Source organism: Diabrotica undecimpunctata, chromosome 1, assembly GCF_040954645.1.
Source record: "Diabrotica undecimpunctata isolate CICGRU chromosome 1, icDiaUnde3, whole genome shotgun sequence".
NCBI classification, from domain to species: domain Eukaryota; kingdom Metazoa; phylum Arthropoda; class Insecta; order Coleoptera; family Chrysomelidae; genus Diabrotica; species Diabrotica undecimpunctata.
In genome coordinates this window covers 27,719,988-27,747,166 of record NC_092803.1, presented here as the reverse complement: position 1 = coordinate 27,747,166, position 27,179 = coordinate 27,719,988, and the positions used below count along the sequence as shown (strand labels likewise).

Below are 27,179 nucleotides of genomic sequence, written 5' to 3'. Positions count from 1 at the left end.
TTAAAACATGGCAAGAGATACGGGTTTATAAATACATCTCTGTTCGGAATTTTAAAATTAAAGGTGCCGAACCTCAGAGTGCTCTAGATTTTTAGTTGTTTTCTTTCAAAGTCAAACAAACATGATAAAAATGTTGGGAGTATATGGTGTAGTGGTGGTGTTGTTTTTGAGTTTTTCGGGTAGTTCTGGGTACTTTTTCGATGATTTGATGGAAGAGCAGAGCGATGATACTGCGTTAGTGGAAAGCACGATCAGAGAGGCGAGGGCTGTGAGGCCGCAGAGCATACACGACCTTTTAAAACCTGGTAAGAGATTTAATTGTTCATATATTTTTTTCATCCTATTCGCATGTATACACCATATATTATTTTGTAGTACTGTTTTGAGTTTTAATCTAAGCTTTAAATAAAGCACTTGGGAATAAACCACAATTCAAAAATAAACACTTATCTTACATCTTACAAATAATTCAAATTTTGATTAAAGAAACTATCTTCTTTAATAGTCCATTCTTTTATGGTTTTTGCTCAAGATTTTAAAGAACTGCTTCGATTGAGATGAAATTTGAAATACGCATAGGAAACATGTCAAAAAATGTTATATAGTGCCGATCTGTGCTTTTACCAAATATCATAATAATAATATAATAATAATGTTTATTTAGGAAGTTTACATATTATTACAAGAAACAAAAAGCATACTAAACAAATAAATATTTAACAATTGTATAAACATAAAAAGTAAGCTATACAGGGTGAGTCATGAGGAACTTTACATACTTCTACCATATGTAGAGTCCCTCAGGGAGCATATCATGTGGCCACTAAAAAATGTCAACTCCTCTTCTTTATTAATTAACAGGGTGATTTGTGTAATTGACCATTTATTTCATTTTACTGTAGTGTTTATACGGCTCATTTGATTTTTTTAATTTTTGCATGATACAGTACACTACTATCAAGCATTCGACTGGTATTAGCTAAACTAAAAAATTCCAGGACTGGCTTTGGAAAAATTAATTTAGGGATTCGTATTAAATATTACACCCTGTATATATTTTTTTTAAAATGCAATAAGTGATTTTTAAACTACATAAACAGCCAATGAAAACGACATATGCGACAATGTTGTCGCACTTTTATTAAATTTTTAGTGAACGATCAAATCTTACCAAAAATAGAACAACCATAATGAAGTATCAAATTATAAGGTAATTAATTTAAACAAATGTTATAAATTTCAAACATTTTAATTGAAATGATAAACTGAGTCACTGCACAACAAAAAACAGTAACTACTAACAATAACGAAGAACAATTTAAAAAAAAAACTAAAAATATGTACATAGTTATGATAAACCCATAAATTAGAACTGGAAAAGATACAATAATGGTAACAAAATAAAAATAATTCAAAACAGATTTTCGAAATGGAACCCTGCAGCCTGTACACATTTTTGTTGCCGAATTGTTAATTGACGTATTGCGTATTACGGATACTCTGGGGATCGTTTCTAATAGTATTACAACAATATATAATTCTATCAATTAATTGTTGTCGGTTATTAATATTCACTGCGTAAACTAGTTGCTTCAATCGTCCCCAAATATGGTAATCAACGGGATTGAAATCAGGGGATCTTGAAGGCCACGAAATAGGACCTGCACGTCCTATCCACCTGTTGCCATAAACATTATTGAGATGTTGTCTCACTGCCAGTTAAAAGTGTGGGGGTGCCCCATCATGCTGAAAATACATCCCTCGGATAGCAACGTTCGCGTTGGCAAGCAAATTCGGCAAAATATTTTGTAGAAAGTTCAAATAGACCTGCCCTGTTAAAGGACCATCAAAAAAGTGAGGACCTACTAATTGGTTATTTATGACACCAATCTACACGTTAACCAAAAACCTTAACTGAGAACGACGTTCTCGAATAGCATGGGGATTTTCTTCTGCCCACACATGTGAATTTCGTGAATTATTTATCCCGTCTCTGGTAAATTGGGCTTCATCTGTAAATAGTGTCCTGATAGCGTTGGTCGATTATTGTTAATCCATCTACAAAATTCCAACCTATCGATCTCATCTCCAGCATGTAGTCGCTGAACCATTTGAATGTGATATGGGTATAGATTATTTTTTTGTAAGACTCTACTTACTTTTGATTGAGTAACATTGAGTTCTCGACTTACTTGTCTAGTGCTTATTGTAGGGTTCCTAGTAACGGCGTCCATAATGTCATCTTCCTGTGCTTCATCTACATGTCGCTCTGTTGTTCCACTAGGAAAAGTGCCATTTTCTCACAAATAATTAAAAACTGACCCAAATGTTGGATGACTGGGAGTTCGACGATTAGGAAATCTCCTGCGATATTCTCTACTAGCAGCCCTACCATTCCCATTACAGAATCCATAAACAAATATTATGCCTGCATATTCTGTGATCGAAAACTGATGTGGCATTTTGAACGAAAGTAACAAAAGTTCTACCAAAACTAACACAATGTACTTAACGTAGATATGACAGAAGAAATATGTATTCTTGTACACATAAATAACAATTGATAATGACAATAATGACAATGGGTATAAAATATCAAGAAACGTCAAACGGTCAACGCCAACCTTCATTTTAAACTTTTTTAGATTTATTTTTATTTAGTACAGTTGATGCAATGTATTATTATTTGACATAAAATTTTAATCATTTACAATCAACAAAAACTAACACATACAAGAGGTTTGACTTTTTAATCAATTTAATTTATTATTTATCGAAAATAATGCCCCAATACGATCTATGAGTAAAAATTTAAAATTGAAAAACAATTGATTCTATCGTAGAGATAATACAAAGTGACAGTAAAGATGTTAATTTTCTACGTATTAGATTATGTTGGGAACTCATTTTAATTAAAATGTTTGAAATTTATAACATTTGTTTAAATTAATACCTTATAATTTGATACTTCATTATGGTTGTTCTATTTTTGGTAAGATTTGATCGTTCACTAAAAATTTAATAAAAGTGCGACAACATTGTCGCATATGTCGTTTTCATTGGCTATTTATGTAGTTTAAAAATCACTTATTGCATTTAAAAAAAAATATATACAGGGTGTAATATTTAATACGAATCCCTAAATTAATTTTTCCAAAGCCAGTCCTGGAATTTTTTAGTTTAGCTAATACCAGTCGAATGCTTGATAGTAGTGTACTGTATCATGCAAAAATTAAAAAAATCAAATGAGCCGTATAAACACTACAGTAAAATGAAATAAATGGTCAATTACACAAATCACCCTGTTAATTAATAAAGAAGAGGAGTTGACATTTTTTAGTGGCCACATGATATGCTCCCTGAGGGACTCTACATATGGTAGAAGTATGTAAAGTTCCTCATGACTCACCCTGTATAAGCGTACTTACATTAAATACATTTACATACATTTTAATATAGCATGTGACACAACTGTGAGTACTCAAATGTAAGTACATGTCTTTAATTGCAGTAAATTCAAGAAATGTTGTAGTTTTTAATCAAAGTTTATTTAGATATTTATTATTTATTATTACTATTGTTCATTAATCAGTTTTTCATAGAATTGTGTTGTTTTGTTTTCAATCCATTGTTTAATTTCATATTTTTTATATCTGTGTTTTTTATAATTTTTAATTTTTTTTTTAATTTTCTGGTAGACAATTGTATAATTTGGGCCCTATGTAACCAACGTATCTCTGCATTATATAATATGAAATATGAAATCTGTACATGAAATTTCATTTTTTGCATTTACTTTTATTGAGCCAAGATTTGGAAGGTTACTAACAACTTACATACGATCTAAATGGCATATATTTTATTTTATCTACATTTAAGGTGAGCTCATTAAACTGAAACCATTTCTGAATCGTAGCAGTCTGTTTCGACTTTTTGTTTTAAATTACTCCATGTTTTGCATCATAGAAAATAGCTGTGTCATCTGCAAAGCTTATTATCTTACCTGTATTATTCAGTCTAAATAGATTATTGATGTGATATTGAAGAGAATTGGCCATAAGACTGTTCCCTGCGGGACTCCATAGGATACAATTCTTCCCTTACTAATTTCTGCATCTATATAAACATATTGTTGCCTGTTTAGAAGACAACTTTCTAGGATATTATATGCAAGCCCTCTAATACCATATTTTTAAAGTTTAATTAGCGATACTTTATGTGAAACAGTGTCAAATGCCTTTGATAAATCTACAAATATACAAAGAGCTGGTCTTGCATTATCAAGAGCTTTGTAGATGTTGGCTGTTAGAGCGCAGATTGCATCTTCAGTGGATTTTTTTTTTGAAATCCATACTGACATTGAATTTTTTTAAAAAATTTGTCTTATCTTAATTTTTTTTCTAATATTTTGCCTATGTTTGACATTAGGGTGATAGGCCTATAATTCTGACAAGACATGCATGTATTATGAATGTTAAGGGTTTTTAAATCTGTTTGGTTATTTCTTTTAAAGTTTCAGATCTAATATTATCATGTCCTGGTCACTTTTTATTTTTTAAAGATTTCATTATTTCTTCAAGTTCATTTTCAGTAATTGAAAATAGGTAAATTGTATTATTTATTTCCAATATATTTTCAATTTCCAATTCAGTTGGCTCAGGAATCATTTTTGCATATCGTTTTCCCAAATCGGTGTAGTAGTCTACAAATTTATTTGATATGTCTCTTTTATTAATAAGTATTTTATCATTTTGTGTTTTTTTAAGTTTTATGTTTGTTTTTAAAGCTGTTTTTCAACAGAGCTTATTTAGACATCTTCATAAGTTTTTTGACATATTTTTGTTAGCATTTTTTAGCCCTTCTGTGTAAGCTTTTTTAACTTGTTGAATACATTATGCTACATTATTTTTGTACCTGTTCTGTAAATTTTTATCATAGGGATGAGTTTTTAATGACCTAAATAAATTCTTTTTTTTTCATTTATTGATTTATGTAACTGTGGTGTTATCCATGGTTTTTTATATTCTTCTTTTTGTTTCATTTTTATTTTGTTAGTATTTAAGTTTATAAAATTTTGTAATTTTGTAATGAAACATTCCATATTTTTATTAACTTAATCTTTTTCAGAGTAAACCAAAAACCAATTTTCTTATTCTAAATCTGACTTTAGTTTTATGTAATTGATAAAACACTTAAACATTTTGGATTGCGGGCCATTTATATTTATGTTGTTAAAATTATTATTGCTGATTGCTATGCGTGAATGATCAGTAATAACGTATGGTCCTAAAGTTTTGGGAAAAATTTCAAAAGCATATAACTCTGACCACAATAATCTTATATTTTTATTAAATTATTCAACAATTTAACTTAACTATCCTTATTATAAATCAAAATTCAAATGACAGACAAGGGACCATTATTTTCGATTTGCCTAATAATTCCCCTGACACGTTGCATCATCCTTTGGACGACCTCGGCGTCAATTTCTCTAATTTTTGTATATATGCGGCGTCTTAACTGTTCCTGATTTTGTGCTTCCCATCCGTTATTATAGACTTTCCGACTTAATATTGCCCAGAACTCTTCAATTGGACGAGCCTGAGGTAGGTTGGGGGGATTGTCTGCTTTCGGTACAAAGGTAATGTTGTTAGTTTCGTATCAGTCCCTTGTGATCCTCGCGTAATGACATGAAGCAAGATCTGGCCAAAAGACTATTTGATCATTTGCATGATGTGTGTTCACAAACTGAAGCAATTTAGAGAGACATCTTTAAATATAAATATTTCCGTTTAAGGCTTCGCCTCAAACAACACCAATGTAGGGCTGTGAGATAAAGCCAGCCTCAGAAATTGCACACCATACCAAAATTTTGTCCTCAAATTTTTTCTTACTTTTGAATTTTATTTCATCACGTACATTTTCGTAATCGTTTGTGTAAAACTCATCGTTACCCTTCATCTCAGAGTTGGACAAAGTAAAATATTTTTCATCGTCCATCACGATCAACTTGTTGACGAAATGCACTCGCCTTAACGCGCGGCAACATCTCGGAATTCTCTCTAATTGATCCTCTGTGTATTTTGGAGCTTTCCTTCTCCGGTAGATAATATTGTTACTCTATAGGGTCCTGTATACTATAGTCTTTCCAACATGAAATCTTCTGGCCAGTTTTCGCTTTGAGACCCCAATTTTGTTCTTAGCTGCTTCAATCAGTCTTGCCTCTCTTATATGGTTCAAAATCCGCGGTCGGCCACTTTTACGCAAGTTAACACATGGTATCCCTTCTTCACATTCTCTGATTGTGCGATAAATTGTCGATTTGCTTATGTTTTGATCTCGATGAATATTAACAATATCTCGTTTCGACATTCGCCCAACCATATTATAAACACCTCGACGAATATCAATTTTATAAGACATTTTGCAGAGCACAAACCAAAATATTCTGCTTTGTTTATTAAATGTCAATAACTGATGACATTTCAATTCCATAGCCTTTTTTGTTAAATGCATTTTGCTTCTCAATCAGACCAGGTGAAATTTTTTCCAAAACTTTAGGACCATACGTTATCATGACATCTAAAGATATAAGATGTACCTAATATTCTCAAAGTTTGAAGAACATTTGACAAATAAATGATCCAAATAAGTTCTACTTGCTGGACGTGTATATTCGTTTATATATGATGTAAATCCATATACCAGAAATATGGAAAAGATAAAGATAAAAGATAAAAAGATAAAAGATAGAATAAGAAAATTAAGTATTTTTTTTTTGGTAAAAATTTTTTTTATACAATAAAAATTAATTAAGACGTTGATGTTTTAAGTTTGTACGTAAGTGTGAGAAGTTCTTTTTTAAATCCTTTAAATCGCGTACTTCAAAAATTAAAGACGTTAATAAAGTTCAATTTCTCAGATCTTGTAGTTCTTAAAATTCCCTACAATTTAAGCTTTGGAACAATTAGATATCTTTAAAATTAAAGAAGTAAGAAGAGAACCATTGCTATTTCATAAATAAAAAATACTTCAATTACCAAATGAACAAAAATGTATCATCCCTACGATGTGTTTACTGAAAAATAATAGCAACAAATGAAAAAAAAGATAGTTACAATTACAATTACAAATTAGTGAAGCAATTGCATCATCTGTACCCATGCCTTCAACAAAGCCAAATTGATTGTCAGATATGATTTTATGTAGGCTTAAAATTGTATACTCTTATACCACACACTACTGTACAATATTATTGTTTGGTCTGCAAAAAATAAACAGTTAAAAAACGGGTGTGGCAGTCCAGTGGGACTGCCGGTGTAAGTTACACTTCTATACACGCATTCGCCGTTACAAATTTATTTGGGAGTCAATCTGCACAATCATTACATATGTAATGCTATAGGTGAGACATAGCAGAAAGAGAAACAGAATTAATAACAACTTACTAACAATTAATAAACAACTTTTAACCTGTAATAGGAGTATATGAGTAGTAACTGAAGGATTGAATCAATATTTTGATGAAAATGTATATTTTTATTTTCATATATGTATGAAAGGAGCGGAATGCAAAAATTTTTTTACACATACTCTGCAGTAAAATTCATTGTTTATTTTGTTATTAATATAATAATATAATACAAATTAAAATGCAATATTCATAAGTATTTAAAAATGACAATAATATACATAAAAAAATACACTACAATATAGTGCAACATAATTCGAACCTCGGTCTCCCGCGTGACAGGCGGGGATACTGACTACTATACTACCGAGGACATGACACAAATGTATTTCAAAATTGACAGTTCTGGATCATACAGTGATTTATTGAGATTATTATTTTGAAATACAAAAGACTAATATTATAATTATGAACATTTAAAGATAATACAAAATATATCACATAAATAATAATATTAATAAATATTTTATTATATATATATAATATTATATGTATATATATCTTTATATAATAAATATATTAAATTATATATACAAAAGGAACATTTTTATATTTTAGAGAGGAAGAGAGAGAAAATATATCTTCTGTCTCTCTCTTACTCATTATCTTACATATGTAATGATTTCACAGATTCACTTCCATACAAATTTCCAACGTGGAGCGCGCGTATAGAAGTATAACTTCAAAAAACTGAGCAGTGTGCAAGACTTTACGTTGCGAAGGCTCTGTGAAACCAGCAAAAATGCTGAATAAGCCTGCGCCATAAGAACTGCTTGTAATGATATTTTGCAATTATAAAAAAGGATGTGTAGCTGTCGAAAAGTTTGACTTTTCTGTAATGCAGCCTGTGGAACTTGATCTGTTGATAATTGTCAAAACTTCTAAACTGTCTAAATCTCCTCCCATTACAGATCAAGAAGAGGAACTCGAAAATGATAGTTCTTCTGGTGAAAATGAAACTCTTATTAAATATAATAAGTCGTACGATTATAAAATACCACTATGTTTTATTTCAATATAAAATTGGGGTTTATTTACCCAATAGAATTTTTTGAATTTTTAATGGGACGTATTGTTTCAAGGGGGTCGAAAGGGTTAACAAAATAGATTTAAAAGTTAAAAGTTAACAGAATAGATTTATAACATTTTTACACATGTAAATCTATATCTATTTTATCTTCATTCAAAATATCTTTCTACACTAGATTTCTTTTTGTCTTTTATTACGTTCTTCACTCCTGCTTATGTATATTCTATTATGTTTTAGGTGTTAAGGAAGCTTATATACACACATACGGCGACGAACCTGGAGCGGATGGAAACGTTCAAGGATTTTTAAAAAAGACCAACGATAAAGGGGACGATGGCTACAAACACTTTGACAGTTACCATAAAAAAGATGCTGACAAATATGGGTTTGAAGTTCATTCCGAATACGGAAAATTAAACAAGGCAGACATCGATACTGCAAGCGGTAGAAAGGAGGCTACTTCTAACAAAGGTATTGTATTTATTATAAAATAAAATATTATATATAACAACTGTGGAAAAATAAGTTTTCTTGTATTCCTTATGCAAGTTTATAGTAATTACTATTTAAATGGAAATAAGCCACAATTAAAGGTTAAATTACGTTTATTGACGTTTCAATTTCCACTTCGGAAAGTATTTTGATAACGATTTCCGAAGTGGAAATTGAAACGTCAATAAACATACTTTACCCTTTAATTGTGGCTTATTCCCATTTAAATAGTAATTACTTTAAAATGCCACGAGAAAATAGCTTCAGAACAATATGCAAGTTTATATTTAGCTTTATTCCTTTATATGTTTATATGCTGAATGTCTGCCTTGCACTTCCTATTTATACCCCTTTTCTTAAGTTTTCTCAACCTTTTTCTCTAAACTTTTCAAGTATATAATAATTTATATGAATTTCCTCCTATGTACATTAAACATCTCTCATCAGAACATGTTTGTGATATTTTTAAATTACTCAATACTGCTGCTCTCTTCTACTGCAAGCGTTTTAATTTATTTATACATGGCAACTATAGTGGAAATCACATTCAGATGCCATTGTACGGATTTAGGATAACAGCGTTGCCAATTCCACTGCCAGTGTAAATTTTGCTACTCTTGTAAAATAAGCATTGCCAAACTCAGGGTAGACTAAGATACGTCTAGGTAACTTAAAATTTTTAATACTTAGTATTAATCAGGAATTAAATAAATTGCCATAATTCCTAAAATGCTTTTATACATAATAAAGATAATATGTTGGTTAACTACAGCTATTAAATTATATAAACTACATTAATAATCTTAACTACATAGTTACCTTTAGTGAACATTTATTAATAAGTATTTGAGAATAACCCAGAAAGATAAGTTTTATTTATTTTTATTTTCACAATCTAGTTCATCCGAGTCATCTTTTAGTAAAATTATAATAGATTTAATGTCATCTTGCATGTTATGTACTGTTCAAAAAATTATTCTCAAACTTTATAACATGACTGAGGAAATTCCTAGAGGAGACGTACCGTTTCACTTCACTCCACATTATTTCTATTAGGTTCAGTTCACAGTGATAAGTCTTAAGTAATGGACATTTACGTAGTATTCTTCGTGACTATGATTCCTGTGTTTGTCAATAATACAATCAATTTTGTATATGTCATAAAGATTTTAAAATGCATGAGCAGTTTCCAAAAGTTCTTTTTTTAAGTAATCTTCAAAATTAATATCCTTTTTATAAAGCAACTCCTTAATTTGACGTTTCACCCAATATTGTTTGAAAAAATTTAGTTTCCTAGAATATTAATATGCATTATCCTTTATAATCACATTCTTTTTATTTTTTGGGAGATTTGGTATTAACATGTCTTCAAACCATTTCTCAATTAGATATCCATCCATCTCTTCATGGTAATCTTCAGTACCATTTTTTGGCAAGAAAAGTTATGTCAGCACGTTTAACAAATCCTTCTTTGTTTCGTGCATGGAATAAAACAAATCTTCGTCCTTTTTTGCTCAGAGTTCTTAAATCTGTGGTAAGTCCATTTACGAGAGCCTGTCGTCTATTTTTTATTGTTGTATCTTGTCATACTGTGATATTCGCTCCTTGATTCCCCAGTTTCTTTATTTCCATGAGAAAGTGGCTCCTCCACTATTTCTTGTTTTTTTTTTATTAATATTGAATGTCTATCCTGCTTGCCATATATAAAACAATGCAATAGTCACTCAATGTACTCTTAGAAAAATTCGGAAGATAGTCCGTTTCATTAATTTTTTCTAATATTACTTCAACGTTTGGAGAAATATTACAGATAGGGAAAGTAAGGTGGTATTAAAACGATATTAAGATCAAAATGGGATTATACAAATAATAACTTCATTTTCAAGAATTACAAACAATTTTGAAGAGAAGATATAAAACCGAAAAGACCAGATACCCAAAATATAACTTTCTATTTTTAAAATACCAAAAGAAAAATTATATAATTAAAAAAAATTTCACAAAACTTTAAAATTTTTGCATTTTACATTCATAAATATTTCCCAAATTATAATCCTTTTATAGGAGCCGGCCCATACCGTAAGATTAAAAACTTTGGCAACATTGTAGTTATTTCTGACATGTAGAAAGCACAGGTCTATCTCTGTAATGCTGCCATCTGAATGTGAAGTTCAGTATAGATAGTTAAATAAATGTTTCAACTATTTGGCAGTTGAATTACATACATACATAATCGTTTCTCTTCTACCGTTAGGTGTTGAGGGAGGTGATTATAGTTTTTGATACATTTTCTCCATTCTTTTCTGTTTTTCGCCAAATGTATTGCTTCTTGCCAAGATTTTCCCTTATTTTGTACCATATCTTGCTAAATAATATATAGTATTTTTTAAAGGTTTTTTTACATTCTTTCACTATCTCATCTATTACATTTATAAAAAGTACTGGGCTTAAACTATTTCTTTGTTTAAATCCTTGCGATGTTTCATATTGGTTGCGATGCATATTTTGTGTTCTTATTGCATTTATTGTTTTCATATCTACTTTTAGTTGATTATATCACGTCTTCGCTGAGTTGTTTCGTTTTCAGGCTCTCCCATATAGTTTGCCTTTCGATTGAATTAAATGCTTTTTCCACGTCTATAAAACTTACGTATTCTATTATCTGTTGTATAGTGAATAATTATGGTCTTGTGTTATGTTCTTTTCTGAATCCACTTTGTTCGTTCTCTAGTTTATGTTCTACTTCTATCCTGATTTTTCTTTGTAATATTATTTCGTATACTAGCTATCACATTTATGCTACATATAGTATAGATATGCCTCTATAGTTCTGACAGTCTCTTGTGTTTCCCTTCCCGTGCACTGATACAATTATTGACCATTCACTCGGCAGTATTTTTTCTTCCATATTAGATTTACACTGTACAATAATCTTTTCTTTGGGGAGTTTAATGAGTAAACTTTAAAAAAATGGAAATTTTAAATGAAAAATTCTATCTATTTTTTTTAATTTTAGATAAAGCTGATGAAACCAAAAAGGCGTATAAAGTGGTAGAGGATCCAGAGAGGTATGTTATTGTTGTTTTTTATAGAATGCATGACTTAGGAATTCACATACCATAATATGATCATGTGATTGTATTACTACAAAAAATGAAATCAGTTTTGTTAAAAATAATGAAATGGTGGCTACTGAACATAAGTAATCAACTGTATAAAACCAATATTTTAACCCTTTCATTACTGTGGGGACATATATGTCCCAGCGGATTTTAAAAAATCTGCTAGTATCTGTTTGTCCCCAAAAGCCCATGTTATTTGAACGCATTTGAACGATAATATATAATATAGTTGCTGATTAATACACGTTGGTGATATATATTGTTTATTTTTTGGATATTGTTTTCATCGATTTACCATAATTTTCAAACGGGACTTCTAACACAAAAAAAATTCAAGAAGAAATTGAAAACCTCTTAAATATTTCTGAAAATAAATCCGAGGAAGAACCTTAGGCTGCCTCAGAGTCTGATTATGTACCTGGTGACGATTCTGCCTCAGATTCTGATGAAGTACCTGAGAATACTCCCGACCGTGTGGATGTAAACATCACTGTTTCCGACGAAGAAAGTTCTGATAACGTGGAAATATCTAAAGAGGAGTCTGATAAGAATAAATTTACTGCACAATGGAATATTCCAAATACAAACTTTTGTCCGAAATAAGAAATTCCTACCCAGATAAATAGGATAACTATACTAAATATTGATAAAGATTCTCGTTCTGTTGATATTTTCTAAAATCATTTCCGCGTAGTTTATTTATACATATTGCTTCCTGTACAAACCAAAGAATGGCATCACTTCCAAAAATACAGAAAAGAAATATAAAATTAAACACCAAAAAAACAGATATGTACGAAATGATGACAGTGATTGGTTGTACTATGGTTATGTGTTACAATAAAGTATCATCTATCTCACACTATTGGTCACAAAACAAATCACTTTCAAATTCCCTCATAAAAAAAGCTTTTTTAAGAGATCGCTGTTTATTCCTGCTATCTAAGTCCTACTATAATAATCCTGAAATAAATGGTAATACATTAAAAACATACTCCATGGATGAGGTGGATTTTTGTTTGAAACAAACTTTTATAAAGACGAGGACTGAGAGCTCCCATCAGTCCATCAACGAATCAATGACTAAGTTCAACGGAAGATCTGCTCTAAAGCAGTATCTTCCTATAAAGCCAGTAAAAAAAGTATAAAAATGTGGCAACGAAGTGATTCTTTCAAAAGCCATATATATAATTTCAATATTTACTCGGGAAAAGAATGCAGATCTGTTATTGGAACTCTAAGAGAACAAGTTGTTGAAACTCTAACCAACACCATACGGTCGTCAGATGTGTGTCTATGCTTTGTTAGATTTTTCACTTCGTTCAACCTACTACACACCCTAAATTTTCCATCTTTAGGAACCTATATAGCCAATCGGGTAAACGTAGCCAAATTTGAAAATAACAAAATGTTAAGGGGTGATATGGAGTTTTTAGTTTAATCCGAAGAAATTTTAACGACTAAATGGAAAGATACTAAAGAAGTGATGCTGATGTCCAATTGTGACTGTATATCTGTTGAAATTATCAACAGAAAGCTAAAAACTGGAGAAAAAGCTAAGTTCACTTGTCCAGAATCAATTATTTTTTACAATAATTTTATGAAAGGAGTAGATCTCGCCGATCAAAACGTAAGCACATAATATGATGTGGACCTAAAATCTGCTAAATGGTGGAGAAAAGTTTTTTATAGATTAGTATCTACGCCATTGTAAATTCTTAGATTATTTACAAGAGTTTGCATAAAAGAAGTGTACAATAAAGCAATATAAAATTTTTACTTTTGAATCTTCTGGTGCCACTAGCAGAACAGCTTATTGAATTAGGAAGATCGAAATCAAGTGTAAAAAAATAATAAGTGGCCGTTCTGGAAGAATATCTGAGCAACAGAAAGAGATGATCAACGTTGGAAACCATTTATCACAACATATACCTGTTAGGAGAAGGTGCTTTAGATGTTCACAAAATAAATCAGAAATTCGAACTACAACCATTTGTACAGCGTGCAATGTGCCTCTATGCAAAAATTTTTTTTACCACAACATTCATAAGAAGTAATGTTTTTTGTGTAATGTTTTTTTTATTTTGAAAATAAGTTTGTTTCTTTACTGATGGGATTTATTTATCCTGGTATTTAACACCAATATGACATATATGTCCCATGTCCTTTCTAACGATACAATGATACGAAAAAATGTAAAAAAAAATCAATCGCTTTGTTAGGTCTCTAGGTATCAACGAATATCATTAAAGTCATTTTAAACAATTTTATTTAGCTACAATGAAATCAGTAATGAAAGGGTTAAATATACATGAAAAAACAGAAGTTGTGCACTCTTACATATAATATACATGAACATTACTTACTATATTATTCCTGTATGCAATTAGTGTGAAAAAAGCACGACAAATAATATGAGAGGAGAGTAATACGCACAATTTTCAAAGAATCTGTACGCCGTAGAAAAAATTTTTTCAAACAACAAATGCAAATAAGAAATGTAGCTGAGATATTAGATAATAATAGAATAAAAACAATAGAATAATATAAGAAATTATAACTTCTTTTAGAAATGAGGCCATTATTTGCAAAACTCGCTAATCGACAAAAGTTTCGAAAATTATTTTTTTTGATAAGTTTATTTCAATTTTAAATAAGAATCGAATAATATAATCAGAATTTCCCAAAACTCGTTCTTTAGCATACAAATGCTGTCTAGAAAATTACAGTTATTTTCAGAACTCGCTCTTTGCTTTAAATGTTTACCTGCAAAACTCGCTGTTTGCTCTACCACCAATGAAATTTGCCGGTTAAAATGAAATTTCAACCAGCAAATAAACTATAATAATTTTCAGTCATTATCATCAGTAATTAATAGCGTTAGATTTGCAGCATGCTCTAAAAAATTTTGATTTTGATGTTAACATAGAAACAGTACGTTTGTTCGCTGATGGTTGCGGCGGACAAAACAAAAATTTGAATATGATGGCAATATTGGTTTATTGGCTTCTAGAAGAATCGTCGAATCATATTAAACAAATTGAATTAATTTTTCTAATCGTCGGTCATTCCTTTATTCCGCCTGATCGTATTTTCGGCATTATCGAAAAAGACATAAGGAAAATCGGTATGGATTGGGATGTGTTTAATTGATTGAAGGACACACACAAAACGAGATATTAAGCTGCCTAGTTCATGGCACTTTGAAATTAATAAGGCAAAGCGGTTTATTTTTTACAAAAAAGGCAACAATGTTCTAGTCCAAGGTGAACCCAATTACCAAAATGGCGTTGGAAAAGCTAAAAGCGTTTGTAAGAAAAATGTTTCTCTTTGTTCTATAGCTCCTAAGAAATTACCACTGGGAAAATAATTAAAGGGGGATAAAGGGACTATTAATAGTCTCCTTTCCAAGCACTATGGAGAAAATTCGAAAAGCCTTTTTGAACTAAATTTTTACAAAGAACACTTAATGACAGATTCCACCTCACTAGAAGAAATCGTTGATGGTTTCGAAAATTGCTAAAATGCAGAAAATGACTGTTTTTTCGGTTGAGCATGACTAATTGAGACTGCTTTTGATTTTTTTATTTAAACATTATCTTTATATGACTAAAAATCTTAAAGTTTTATTTTCATGAATAAATCCCTTGTTTTTTATTGAACTAAATACGGTTTTTTATTATTTTATATATTTATTTTCAAAACTGGTTGTTTGCAATAAACATTATTTTTTTCTAAAAATCTGTAAATATTTTAGGCTAAAAACTTCTAATTTCTATTGCTAAAAACTCTAAGCAACATTAATAAAATTCTTTACGTTGTGAGCTAAACACTACTCGGCAGTTAATCGTTTTTTTTTTCGATTTCCCAAAAAATGACTTTCGAGCAAAGAGCAAGTTTTGCAAATAATTGCCTCAACTGACGAATGTGGTGATGATGATGTTAAAGCAAACTCATGTTGTTCACCACTGAGGCGTGCATTTGTGGCTTAAACCTTATGGCTTGCTTTTTTTTATTTTATGTTGTATTAAGTTCGAAATTTGTCAAACTTTGTACAAAACTGGGAGAAGCAGGTATCGACATTTACAATGTTTTTGCCTCAAACAGTCCTGTTTAAAGGCCGTTGGAATCTTCTGTCAGAAAACTGAACTATGCATCAACTATGCATTTTCAAAGCGGGTCAGTGGCGGATCCAAGGGGAGGGGTCATGGTGGTATTGACCCCCCCCAAACAATATTAATTATCAATCAAATAATCCTAAAAAAATAATTTAAAACCCATCAAGCCTATAAGCAGGAAGTCAAGAGATAAAGTGATTCAAACTCATGTATTCTAGGGGTAACTGTAGAATTATGCGGAAGTATTTTTACATTGCTCTTTACAAAAATCAAGAATTCTCAATACAGTAATACCTCGACTACTAATTACCGCCCACACATTATTGCTCATTCAATGTACATGACATGACTTTTCGCACGAAATCAGCACATTTTTATTTTGTATTGGGTATTTCTTATCTTCAGTTTTGTCTACGAATTGGTTGTTTGTAATTTGAATATGTATTATAATTGTTGATACCGTGTTCTACATTTTATAGTTTATTGATAATAAATATCAAAGTGAATATTGTTGCTGTATTAGCTCTGTCTGATACGTTAGAGAATACAAATAAAGGAACTGGGGACTGCTGTCCAAGGTATTTGTGAAACTCGTTGGGTTCAAAGGCATGAAGATCATCTTCAGTTCTAGGGCAAATCAATCATCAAAATATACAACGCTTTTAACACAATTTCTACGTGGAAGGACAGTAAAATGTCAGCTAATGAATTTTCATTAATGCAAACTATTAGGAGCCCAGAATGTCTCATTTCAGTAGTTTGTCTTAGTGATGTTTTAGGTGCAACTGTATCACTTAGTCACCAAAATAGATTTGAAGAAGGCTACTGAGACTAAATGCATTCTTTAAAATAGAAGATCAAATGCTGAATCTGTTTTTAGCAAACTTTACTACGAAGTAAAGGAAATAGCTGAACAACTAGACACTGAATTGAAGATGCCTCGTATAGTTTCTCGTCAAACCTGTCGTCAAAACCAACCTGCTAACTCTTGCGAAGAATATTTCCGAAGATCTATTTATTTACCCCTTTTAGACAGTATTTTAACTGATTTAGAAGAAAGACTTTCACTGAAAATTATGAATCTATTTAATATTCGAGTTATTTTACTTAAAACTGATAACACACCAGAAGATAAAATTGCATTAAAAAAATTCCAGGACATTATTGGACCATCTACTGCATATTCCACAGTAGAACAAGAGTTTTCACTGTGGATTTAAATGTGGAAAAAAGTCGTGCAAAATAATGGAAAACTTCCTGATTCTATTTTAGAAGTATTAGAAAATTGTGATATACATATGTATCCAAATATCAGAATATTTCTGCAAATATTAATTACACTACCAGTTAGTGCAGCAACAGCAGAGCGTAGTTTTTCTACGCTTGAGTGTCCAAAGACTTGAGTTAGAAATAGAACTTCGGAGGAAAGGTTTACTGGTTTAGCACTCATCAATGTGCATCCCGAAATTTCTCTGGATGTTGATGCAATCATAGAGTGATTTGCTAAATCGGATAGGCGAAAAGAATACATTTTATAAAATTATATAATATTTACTTATCTTATTCTTATAGTAATTTTAATCACTGAACTTTTATTTACCACTCGTTGCCGGCTGTTGCTGATTATTGGTGAGAAAAATTTCAATACCGAGTAAAAAAATATTTCACTCACTTGTAGCCTAATATGCCTAATTATAGAAATACCTATTTTTAAATTATATCATGTTTTTTGTTGAATACCTTGGTTTGTTCTTGATTTTCTAGCCATAATATAGATGGGTTTAAATTAATTGTCTTTAAAATACCTAGTTTAAATTGACAGTCCTTAATTTTTCAGTATTTATATTTTAATAACTTTCCTTTGGTTTAATAGTCCTGTACACTTGATTTTACTGTCATAGAGTATGTGGGTTTAAATTATTTTTTTTATTTAAGTTTAGGACCCCTTAATGTTGTACCCTTCTTTGCACCCGTAGAGTATTTGGGTTTTAATACCTTCTCATTAGTTTAGTACATCGCTTAAAATAATTATTAAAAGATTGGTTCCCTTACAGAAGGCACAAATCATATTAATCGTAAAGGTGCAAAAATCTAAATCCTATATCAAAATCACCCTCAAGACCCATGACTCCCCCCGACAAAAATTTCTCGATCCCCACTGAAGCGGGTATAGTAAATTTTATAACTTGAAGAATAGCAAGCAATATACGTCATTGTGAAATGCCTTAGTGGTAAAAATGAATTTAATAAAAATGCGATAGCAACTTTTTACTCTAGACTGCAAGGGCTGTTGAGCATTATAACAATAAATGATCTTGTATTAACTAATCTCATAATTAATATTGAATCATATAAAAGCTATAAAATGTATTAGAAATATTAGATAAAATGTTGACCTAGACATTTCTAATTCCGAGATAAGAACGCTCCAAACTTATAATATAAATTGGGTCAAGTTGAATATACCATTTTTTAGTAGTTAATTTTTTTTTATAATTTTTGGATTTGTGTAGGTTTTGATTTATATAAAACGAATAACATTAACAAGGTCATTTTAATACTGTACTGATAAAAATCACAATCACAACAGTAGATTTAAGCAATATATTGTGATTAAACGGTTGTTTCCAAAAATAGATTTGAAACATACTCAACATAAGTATATTGCATTTTCATATCATACTCAGATGGAATCAGCAAGTCAAAAATAATAAGACCTTAAACTAATATTTAAAAACGAAAAAAAAAAGAAAAACTTGTATACGCCATAACCTAAGATAACCAGAAATAACTTAAGGGGGCCTCTTAGACAACTAATCGTTGCAATACTTGCCGTTCGTCTAGTGCGACATAGAAAATTGACGCAAAGCATTTCCTTCATGTCTTTCTAATTTGCCAGGTTTATCGACCACGTGACCTAAATGCCCAATGAGTAGGTCAAGCCGATACAGGGACTGTTTTGATATAATATATATATATATATATATATATATATATATATATATATATATATATATATATATATATATATATATATCCATAAGAAGCAACGACTGTCAAACTCAATAAGCAATGATAAAGCAATAAAAAAGTTGGAAACCTTTCACAATGTAACTTTTGAAGGTCTCAGTCAGATACGAGGAGAAAAGAAACAAAGCTAGATGCTACTACTCCATATATTAGCGAAAAAGTTTCGTTTTGTAATTACAAAACAGTATCATTCCAAATTTGCAATACTTTTTTAGAAGGATTAGTGAAGCTCTTTACATTATAAGCATTTAGTAAAGCAGTAATACAATACCAATGGTAATTACAGCTACCAGTGTTACAAAGAATTGGTCAACCATTTCAAATTCAAATCTTGTAATAGTATAGTAAGGATGTAATCCTCACTTAATGAAACTTGGAAAAAACAATTGTATTTACTTGTTTTAATAGCACTTAAAAGTGCACACCGGCAAATTAATTATTTAAGGAATGTTATAAGTATTAATTGCCAGTCGCCATTGTGGCATTCCAACAAGCTGTTCGTAGAAGAACCGGCGCAGAAATGAACTCAAAAGCTTGACAGGTGGGGAGAGATGACAAAAGACTTCATGTGTTTGAATTGTATTAGTATGTGATCAATTTGAGTGACTGCCTGTCTAACGGGCGATACCCAAGTCTTTTTGTGAATTTCTTTTTAATCAAAAAATATTTACTCATTACAGAGCAGTGTCATTGACGTTTAAGCTTTTTGTGTTTGCTCTTTCCATCTGCTATATGTTTCTAAATATCTTCTTTATAAATTTATTATTTGTTGAAGTCGCCTATACTTATTTCCAAATTATAGAATGGTATTTTATTAAAAATTGCCTCTAGTTCCTTATTATAGATGTCTTTTATATATTTCGCTTTTTCCTTGTTCTCAAACGCCACAGTTGGCTTAATACCACTTTATTACAAAGATCAGAAAATTTATTACCTGTTCTGCTATTTCTTTCTTTACTAGAAAGCCTGTTCTCAAAAATAGTTTATCATCCCCACTGTTTAAAAATTTATAGTTTTCACTCAAATAAAAAAATCTTCTTTTAGCTTGGTCTCTTGGATCAACCACAAATTAATTTTTTTTATGTACAAACTAAGTTTTTTATTGACCCTTTTTATTTGTATCTCTTACATTCCATTGTCATATCATAATCATACTTCTTGTCTTTGTCGTTGCCATATTTCCTTGTCCTTTTAGTCCTTTTTCTTTAAATTATTTTTCCATTTCTACATGCTACACTTGCGTGAATCACCTTGTACATTCAATTTTTTTTTAATGCACATTTGAATTTAAAAGTTTATATGTCCCAACGTCTTTTTTAATTCTCTGAAGTTCTGATATAAATACAAACTATAGCTCTCGCTATATAATACACATTCTATACATTTAATACATCTAACATCACATCACATTACAAAAGTATTAGTAATGTGTGTTGCATATCCTTAAGATCATGTTGTTCTAACTTAACTATCATTGAGGAACTTTATGAATAGGTACATAATATTAGAATTAATAATATACGATCCCTATTTATTCATGCGGTTCTCTAGAATTAATAAATACATTTAATTATCCAGTTGTCAATATTTTCTGCGAAGTTAAATCAAGAAATGATAAATAACGTCACATTTGTAAAAATGTATTGAAATAAGATGTTGCTATGTTACAATTGCAAAAGATAGAAATATTAAACAAAAAGTACAAACTTAGAAGAATAAAAAACAGCCAAACGCAATATTTTTTTTATATAATATACATACAAAAAACATACCCCTTTTATTTACGATTTTAAAAATGCAAAAGTCTATATGTGAAGAAATCATCGATGATCGTAAAGATCTTGTATAGATTTTTGAATGTTTTAAATGGTATATGAGGGATAGCTGATGACAAATCCTTGAAATCATACAACTGATTTTGGAATAATTTTTTTAACAATTATAAAAAGTGAAAAAATCTTTTTTGCATATACATTTTTACTCCCTTCGCCAGAGACCAAAATGCCACCGAACCTTTAAAGATTATACAAACAAGCCGAAGTGTGCTAAGGATATTAACTTAAAAGTGGTAAACTAAAAGTTTACCACTTTTACGCCTCGACTTTCCCCTAAAACGCACTGCTGTAGAGAGGGAAAACGGAAAAAATCGATTTACCAAGAATCTGTATGCCGTAGAAAAAAATATTTCAAATAAGAAATGTAGCTGCTGAGTGCAGTTTTCGTAAAGTCGGAAAAAAATAAACTCTGTGCAATTTTTGCCTTTTTTATGATTATCATTTTGTGGTCTTTCCACCCAAATTGACATTCTCAGCGAAATTCAGCTTGTCTGTATGACTTTTTGAGGCCAAATCTCTCATGACTGGACTGTTTTGAGAAAAATGGTTAAAAATAAAAGTTGTAGATCTTAAAAAGTTCTTTGATTTGGAAATTTCTAAATTTAAATACATAAACAATTGACAATTTGAGGGAGGATATCAAAGAAGCTGCTGTTGGGACTATTACGTGTGCGAAAAATTAAGAAATTTGCAAGAAAACAGTATTAGGATATTCCATTAAAAAAGGGTGCTTTAGGGAGAAGGAGTAACTAATCTATAAAATATTGTAAATATGTTGTATTACATAATAATCATGTTTCTGCATTGGTCCATTAGGGCCCGAGTTGTATTTTAATCAGGTTTCAGATGCTTTAACTTATTTAAAATTTCATCAAAGTATACAGTTGAAGAGTTAATAGTGTTTTTTTAACTGAATAACAATTTTAATAGCAACAACATTCTGAAAGTATAGATGGTAATATGTATTCTTCAGAGTTGCTAACAGTTTCAGGTTTTCGTTGTTATTTTCCCCACCATTTTTTAGTCAATAATATTGAGTTTTATAAATTCTATATGATATGTATCTTATTTTTTAGTAACAGCCAATATTATGGAGATTACGAAGGAGAAGGGGAATCTGAGAAATATGCTGATAGTGAGTCGAATTCAGAAGCTGAAGAGGAAGAGGAGTCCAGTCCCTACTCTTCACGTAAGATGACGTTATATTAAAACTAAAATCAATTGGATTAGGTTAATGATTGGAAATAATTTTCCGCCACAAAAAAATCACCAATCTATATTTAAACATTTTTTTGTATTTTTTAAGTATTTTTAATTGGTTCTTAGTCTTGTATATCTTTTATATTTTGCATATTGGAACATAGATGGAGCCACTAATTAAATGTTAGAACAAAAAAGTTAATTCACATGTGCCGATCATCTCTACTGGGGTGGTCCGATAAATACTTTGTAATAAAGCCTACAAATGAAAAGCGAAAATTTTGGAAAAGTTGTGATTTATACTTGACCCAGCCATGCTTTAACTTCTTTAACCCGCCTTAAAAATACGTTTTCTCGAGGTCTGCAAAGTAGACTTCCTTGGCGGGAATGACCTCCTAATTCGACTTAAATTTCTACCCGGTAAGTGCCTTTTTCAACTTTGAAAACAAAAAGAAGTCGCACGGGGCCAAATCTAGAAAAAACGTTAGATGGAGCAACAACCCAATAATTCCCTTCTTCTGGCCCAAGTAGAAGAGGAAGCCCCAGAACAAGGTTCCTTGACAACATTGATGATGAAGACATGAGAAATATGGGAATACGTGCTTGGCGGAGGAAGGCGATGGATAGGGGCGATTGGAGAGAAATTTTTAAGGAGACCAGGACCCACGCAGTGCTGTAAAGCCAGAATGATAAAGATAATGATGATCATCGGCTCAATAATTTGGCATAGTAGAGCCCTGTGAGAATTCTTGACGACGTACTTTATGATGATACAGAAGACAAAATGTTGAATGAAGAACTCATCAATAACATTAGATCTGAGGAGACGATAATGTCACTATAGCAAGCAGCTTTAAAGACCTGCAAAATCTACTACAAAGAGTCAGAGAACTATTTGAAAACTACAGATTAAAACTAAACGCCTCAAAAACAAAATCGATGGTAAATGTGAAAAACAGAACATCGACAGAAAATCGAACATTAAATGGGATACCTATAGAACATTTAGAGTTTATATTTTATGTACCTGGAAATTTCTGCCTACAATGAATGAAACATGGAAACGGAAATTACATCCAGGACTGAAAAAGCAAGATCAAGCTTTATTAAGATGAAAAATACATTTACCAGTAGGGACATTTCACTACCAAAAAATATCCGATTACCCAAATATTACGTATTCCCAGTTCTACTATATAGGGTGGAAGCATGGGCCCTAACAGGATAATTATTAAAAAACTCTTAACCTTCGAAATGTGGATATATACTGGACAGACCATACATACCTAACAGAGAGGTACTGGAAATAATGGGTGAACAAGAGGAAATTGCGTTTATAGTGAAGAAAAGAAAACTAGAATACTTTGACCCTGTTATGAGATTCCAGAACATTCTTTAGGAAAAAATGGACAGAAGAAAGTGCCCGAGTACAAAAGGAAACTTTTGGGTGGTTCGTTCGCCTAAGTGGTCCGGCCTAACATATATCAAACTATTTAGACAAGCCGTTAACAAGATATGAATTGCCATGTTAATAGGCAACGTCTATAATTGATAATAAGTCACACACTTAAAACATTTTTAAAAATAATACACAGGAGAATTGTTAAAACTCTTGAATATGAATTTTTTTTTTTGAACCTATTCTCTATCCTTCCATTGTTGGATGTAGGTCTCCCCCAGTTCTCTCCATCTTTCCCTATCTTGAGCTGTTCTCTGCCATGTGGGACCTCCTTGTTTCCTGATGTCATCTTTCCACCTCATCTGTTGTCTGCCTCTTGATCTCTTTGCATTGTATGGACGCCACTTTCCGATGGCATTGTTCCATCGTCCATCTTGGAGACGTTTATTGTGTCCAGCCCATTTCCATTTCAGTTTTGCTGCTTGTTCTATCGCGTCTACTGTCTTTGTTCTGGTTCTGATCCACTGGTTACGTTTTCTATCTCTAAGTGATATACCCAACATTTGTCTCTCCATCGCTCTTTGTGCCTTCCTTATCCTATCCAAATTGGCCTGTGTAAATGTCAATGTCTGTGCTCCGTAGGTGAGCACCGGTATTATACAGGAGTTATATACCTTGCTTCGTAAGTATAGAGGGATTGATTGTTTTTTTAGAACGTAAGAAAGTTTGCCGAACGCTGCCAATCCCATTCTTACTCGTCTCGATATTTCGGCTGTTTGATTTTCTCTGTTAGCTCTGATTGCTTGTCCTAGATAGATATACTCATTTACCTGTTCTATTTTTCCTGTTTGTATTTTTATTGCCTCTTGGTCTTCCGTGTTTGTCATTACTTTTGTTTTGTTGAAGTTAATTTTAAGGCCTTTTTGCAGTGATTTTTCATGAAGTTCATTCAGCATTAATTATAGTTCTTGTCGTTCCGAGGAGATCAGGAGTATATCATCCGCATATATAAGGTGATTTAGGTACTTTCCGTTAATACATATTCCTCTGTTTTCCCAATCTGTTGATTTTATTATATCTTCGAGGGTCAAGGTAAACAGTTTAGGTGAAATTATATCGCCTTGTCGGACTCCTCGTTTAACTTTTATATTATCCGTTATTAATTTTATACGACAAATTAATAACGAATATGAAATTCTTCTCTTCTTCACGTGCCATCTCCGCGACGGAGGTTGGCAATCATCATGGCTATTCTGATCTTAGATGCTGCTGCTCTGAATAGTTCAATTGATGTGAATCCGTACCATTCCCTCAAGTTACGCAACCATGAGATTCTTCTTCTTCCTACACTTCTCTTGCCCTGGATTTTCCCTTGTATAATCAATTGAAGTAGGTTGTATCTCTCATTACGCATAACATGCCCCAGGTATTGCAGCTTTCGTGTCTTGATGGTTTCCAATACTTCCATTCTTTTGTTGATTCTTCTCATGACTTCGTTGTTTGTTACATGCTCGGTCCATGATATCTTCAGGATTCTTCTATACACCCACATTTCAAATGCTTCCAACTTTTTAGCAGTCGACGCGTTAAGTGTCCATGCTTCTATCCCATAAAGCAGAGTCGAGAAAATATAGCACCTTGCCAGCCTAACTCTCAAGTCCAATTTTAGTTCTCTTGCACAAAGTACCTTTCTCATTTTATTGAAGTTTGTACGTGCTTTCTCTATTCGAACTTTGATTTCTTTGGAGTAATCGTTTGTGTGATTAATTATTGTGCCAAGATATTGTGCCAAGTAATATGAAATTACTGACACACAATTTGGCTTTAGAAATGGTATGGCTACAAGAGATGCTTCGTTCGGCTTGAATGTGCTGGCCAGAGATGCATAGATATGAATTAGGACATGTAATTATGTTTTGTAGATTTTGAAAAGGCATTTAATAAGGTTTCACATAAAAGCTTGTAGAAATATTAAAAAGCAAAAATATTGACAGTCGTGGTATGGTCATGATCATGACTAAATCAGCAGATGCAAACATCCAATTGATTGTTGAGGATATTTTAATTGAGAGTGAACCAAAGAAATTAAGACATGAATTGAAATAGCACATGCATCATTCGTTGAACTTAAAAAGTTTCTTTGATGTCGGGATATAAGGTTAGGACTACGCCTAAGAATGCTTCGGTGTTACAAATTCACTACTCTTCTTTTTGGCCTGAAAGCATGGATATTAAAACAAGTGCATCTAAATAAGTTGGCCGCCTTTTAATTTTGCTGTTACAGAAGAATCCTACGAATATCATGGACTCAAAGAATGTCAAACGCAGAAGTTACTAGAAGAATAGGAAATGAAGCTCAAATAATATTGACTACCAAAAGAAGAAAACTTAAGTACTTAGGTCATGTTATGAGAGGGCAAAGATACTCATTATTGCAACTTATTATGCAAGGAAAAATTCGAGGAAAGCGAAATGTGGGTAAACGAAGAATATCGTGGCTTAAGAACTTGAGGGAATGATTTGAATGCAGTAGTGCAGAACTATTTAAAGCGGCAGTTAACAGGGTCCGAATAGCTATTATGATTTCTAACCTTCGATAGAAGACGGAAATTAAGGAAGATAATTGATATGGCACGAGAAGAAGATGGTCCGAGAAGAGTCATTCAGGAAAACGTAAGTAACAAAACTTTAACGAAAATTTTTACAAAATGAAAAAGACGAAGACGACAACTTAGTTGGTCAGTTACCATAAAATAATATGCTGTACCAAGATGGATGCACATAGAAAACGATGGAAGAAAGAGTAGGGGGTCTATATCCAAAGTTGGATGTTCTTGGTTGATTAGATAGATTAGATAGAATCTAAGAAAGATCCAGATAGATGTTTTGACAGGAGATTATGTAAACTTATGTAGTCTCCGTGCGAGTCGGTTGAAAGATATATTTTGCGCATAAAATCAGTCTAGTTAAAGACTAGATTGATTAAAGATATTAATATTTTTGGCGAGGTTGCTCAGCGTTAGTTAATTAGATTGCTAAAAGTTACCCTTCTTATCTCCGAGAGCGTAAATTTTTGTAGAGACTTAAGGCCTTTGCAATACCATATTTATATGTCTACTTCTTGCGATATCGTTAATAAGTTATGATTTACTAATGAAAAAAATTAATGAGTTAATCACTGACTCACTTGACTGCCAGTGGAAATTTGTGAGTCTTTAGTAAACTTCCCTTTATAAATATTAAAATAAACTAAAAAATATTCCTAATTTTAATAAATATATTTCAGTCTACACTAACAGTGATGCAGAAAGTGATGGAGATGATGGTGAAAAATCTTCGTATACTTCCAGTGCCGATGATGGTGATGAAGAATCGGAAAGTTATATAAACGACGACGAGGAAGAATAATTATAGGAATTTGTATATTATTTTAATTTAAGTTTTGTGTATATTAAATTTAAAATTATATTTTATAATATTTG

The 27,179-nt window shown here is 31.4% G+C and overlaps 1 protein-coding gene across 1 annotated transcript; it reads left to right on the top strand.

Moving 5' to 3' along the window:
- On the top strand, positions 1–27,179 carry LOC140447285 (uncharacterized). The gene is made up of 5 exons (XM_072539862.1): positions 1–305; positions 8,739–8,972; positions 12,010–12,061; positions 22,175–22,287; positions 26,984–27,179. Exons 1-5 carry the CDS (start codon positions 122–124, stop codon positions 27,103–27,105), a joined length of 705 nt encoding a protein of 234 aa, XP_072395963.1. The 5' UTR covers positions 1–121; the 3' UTR covers positions 27,106–27,179.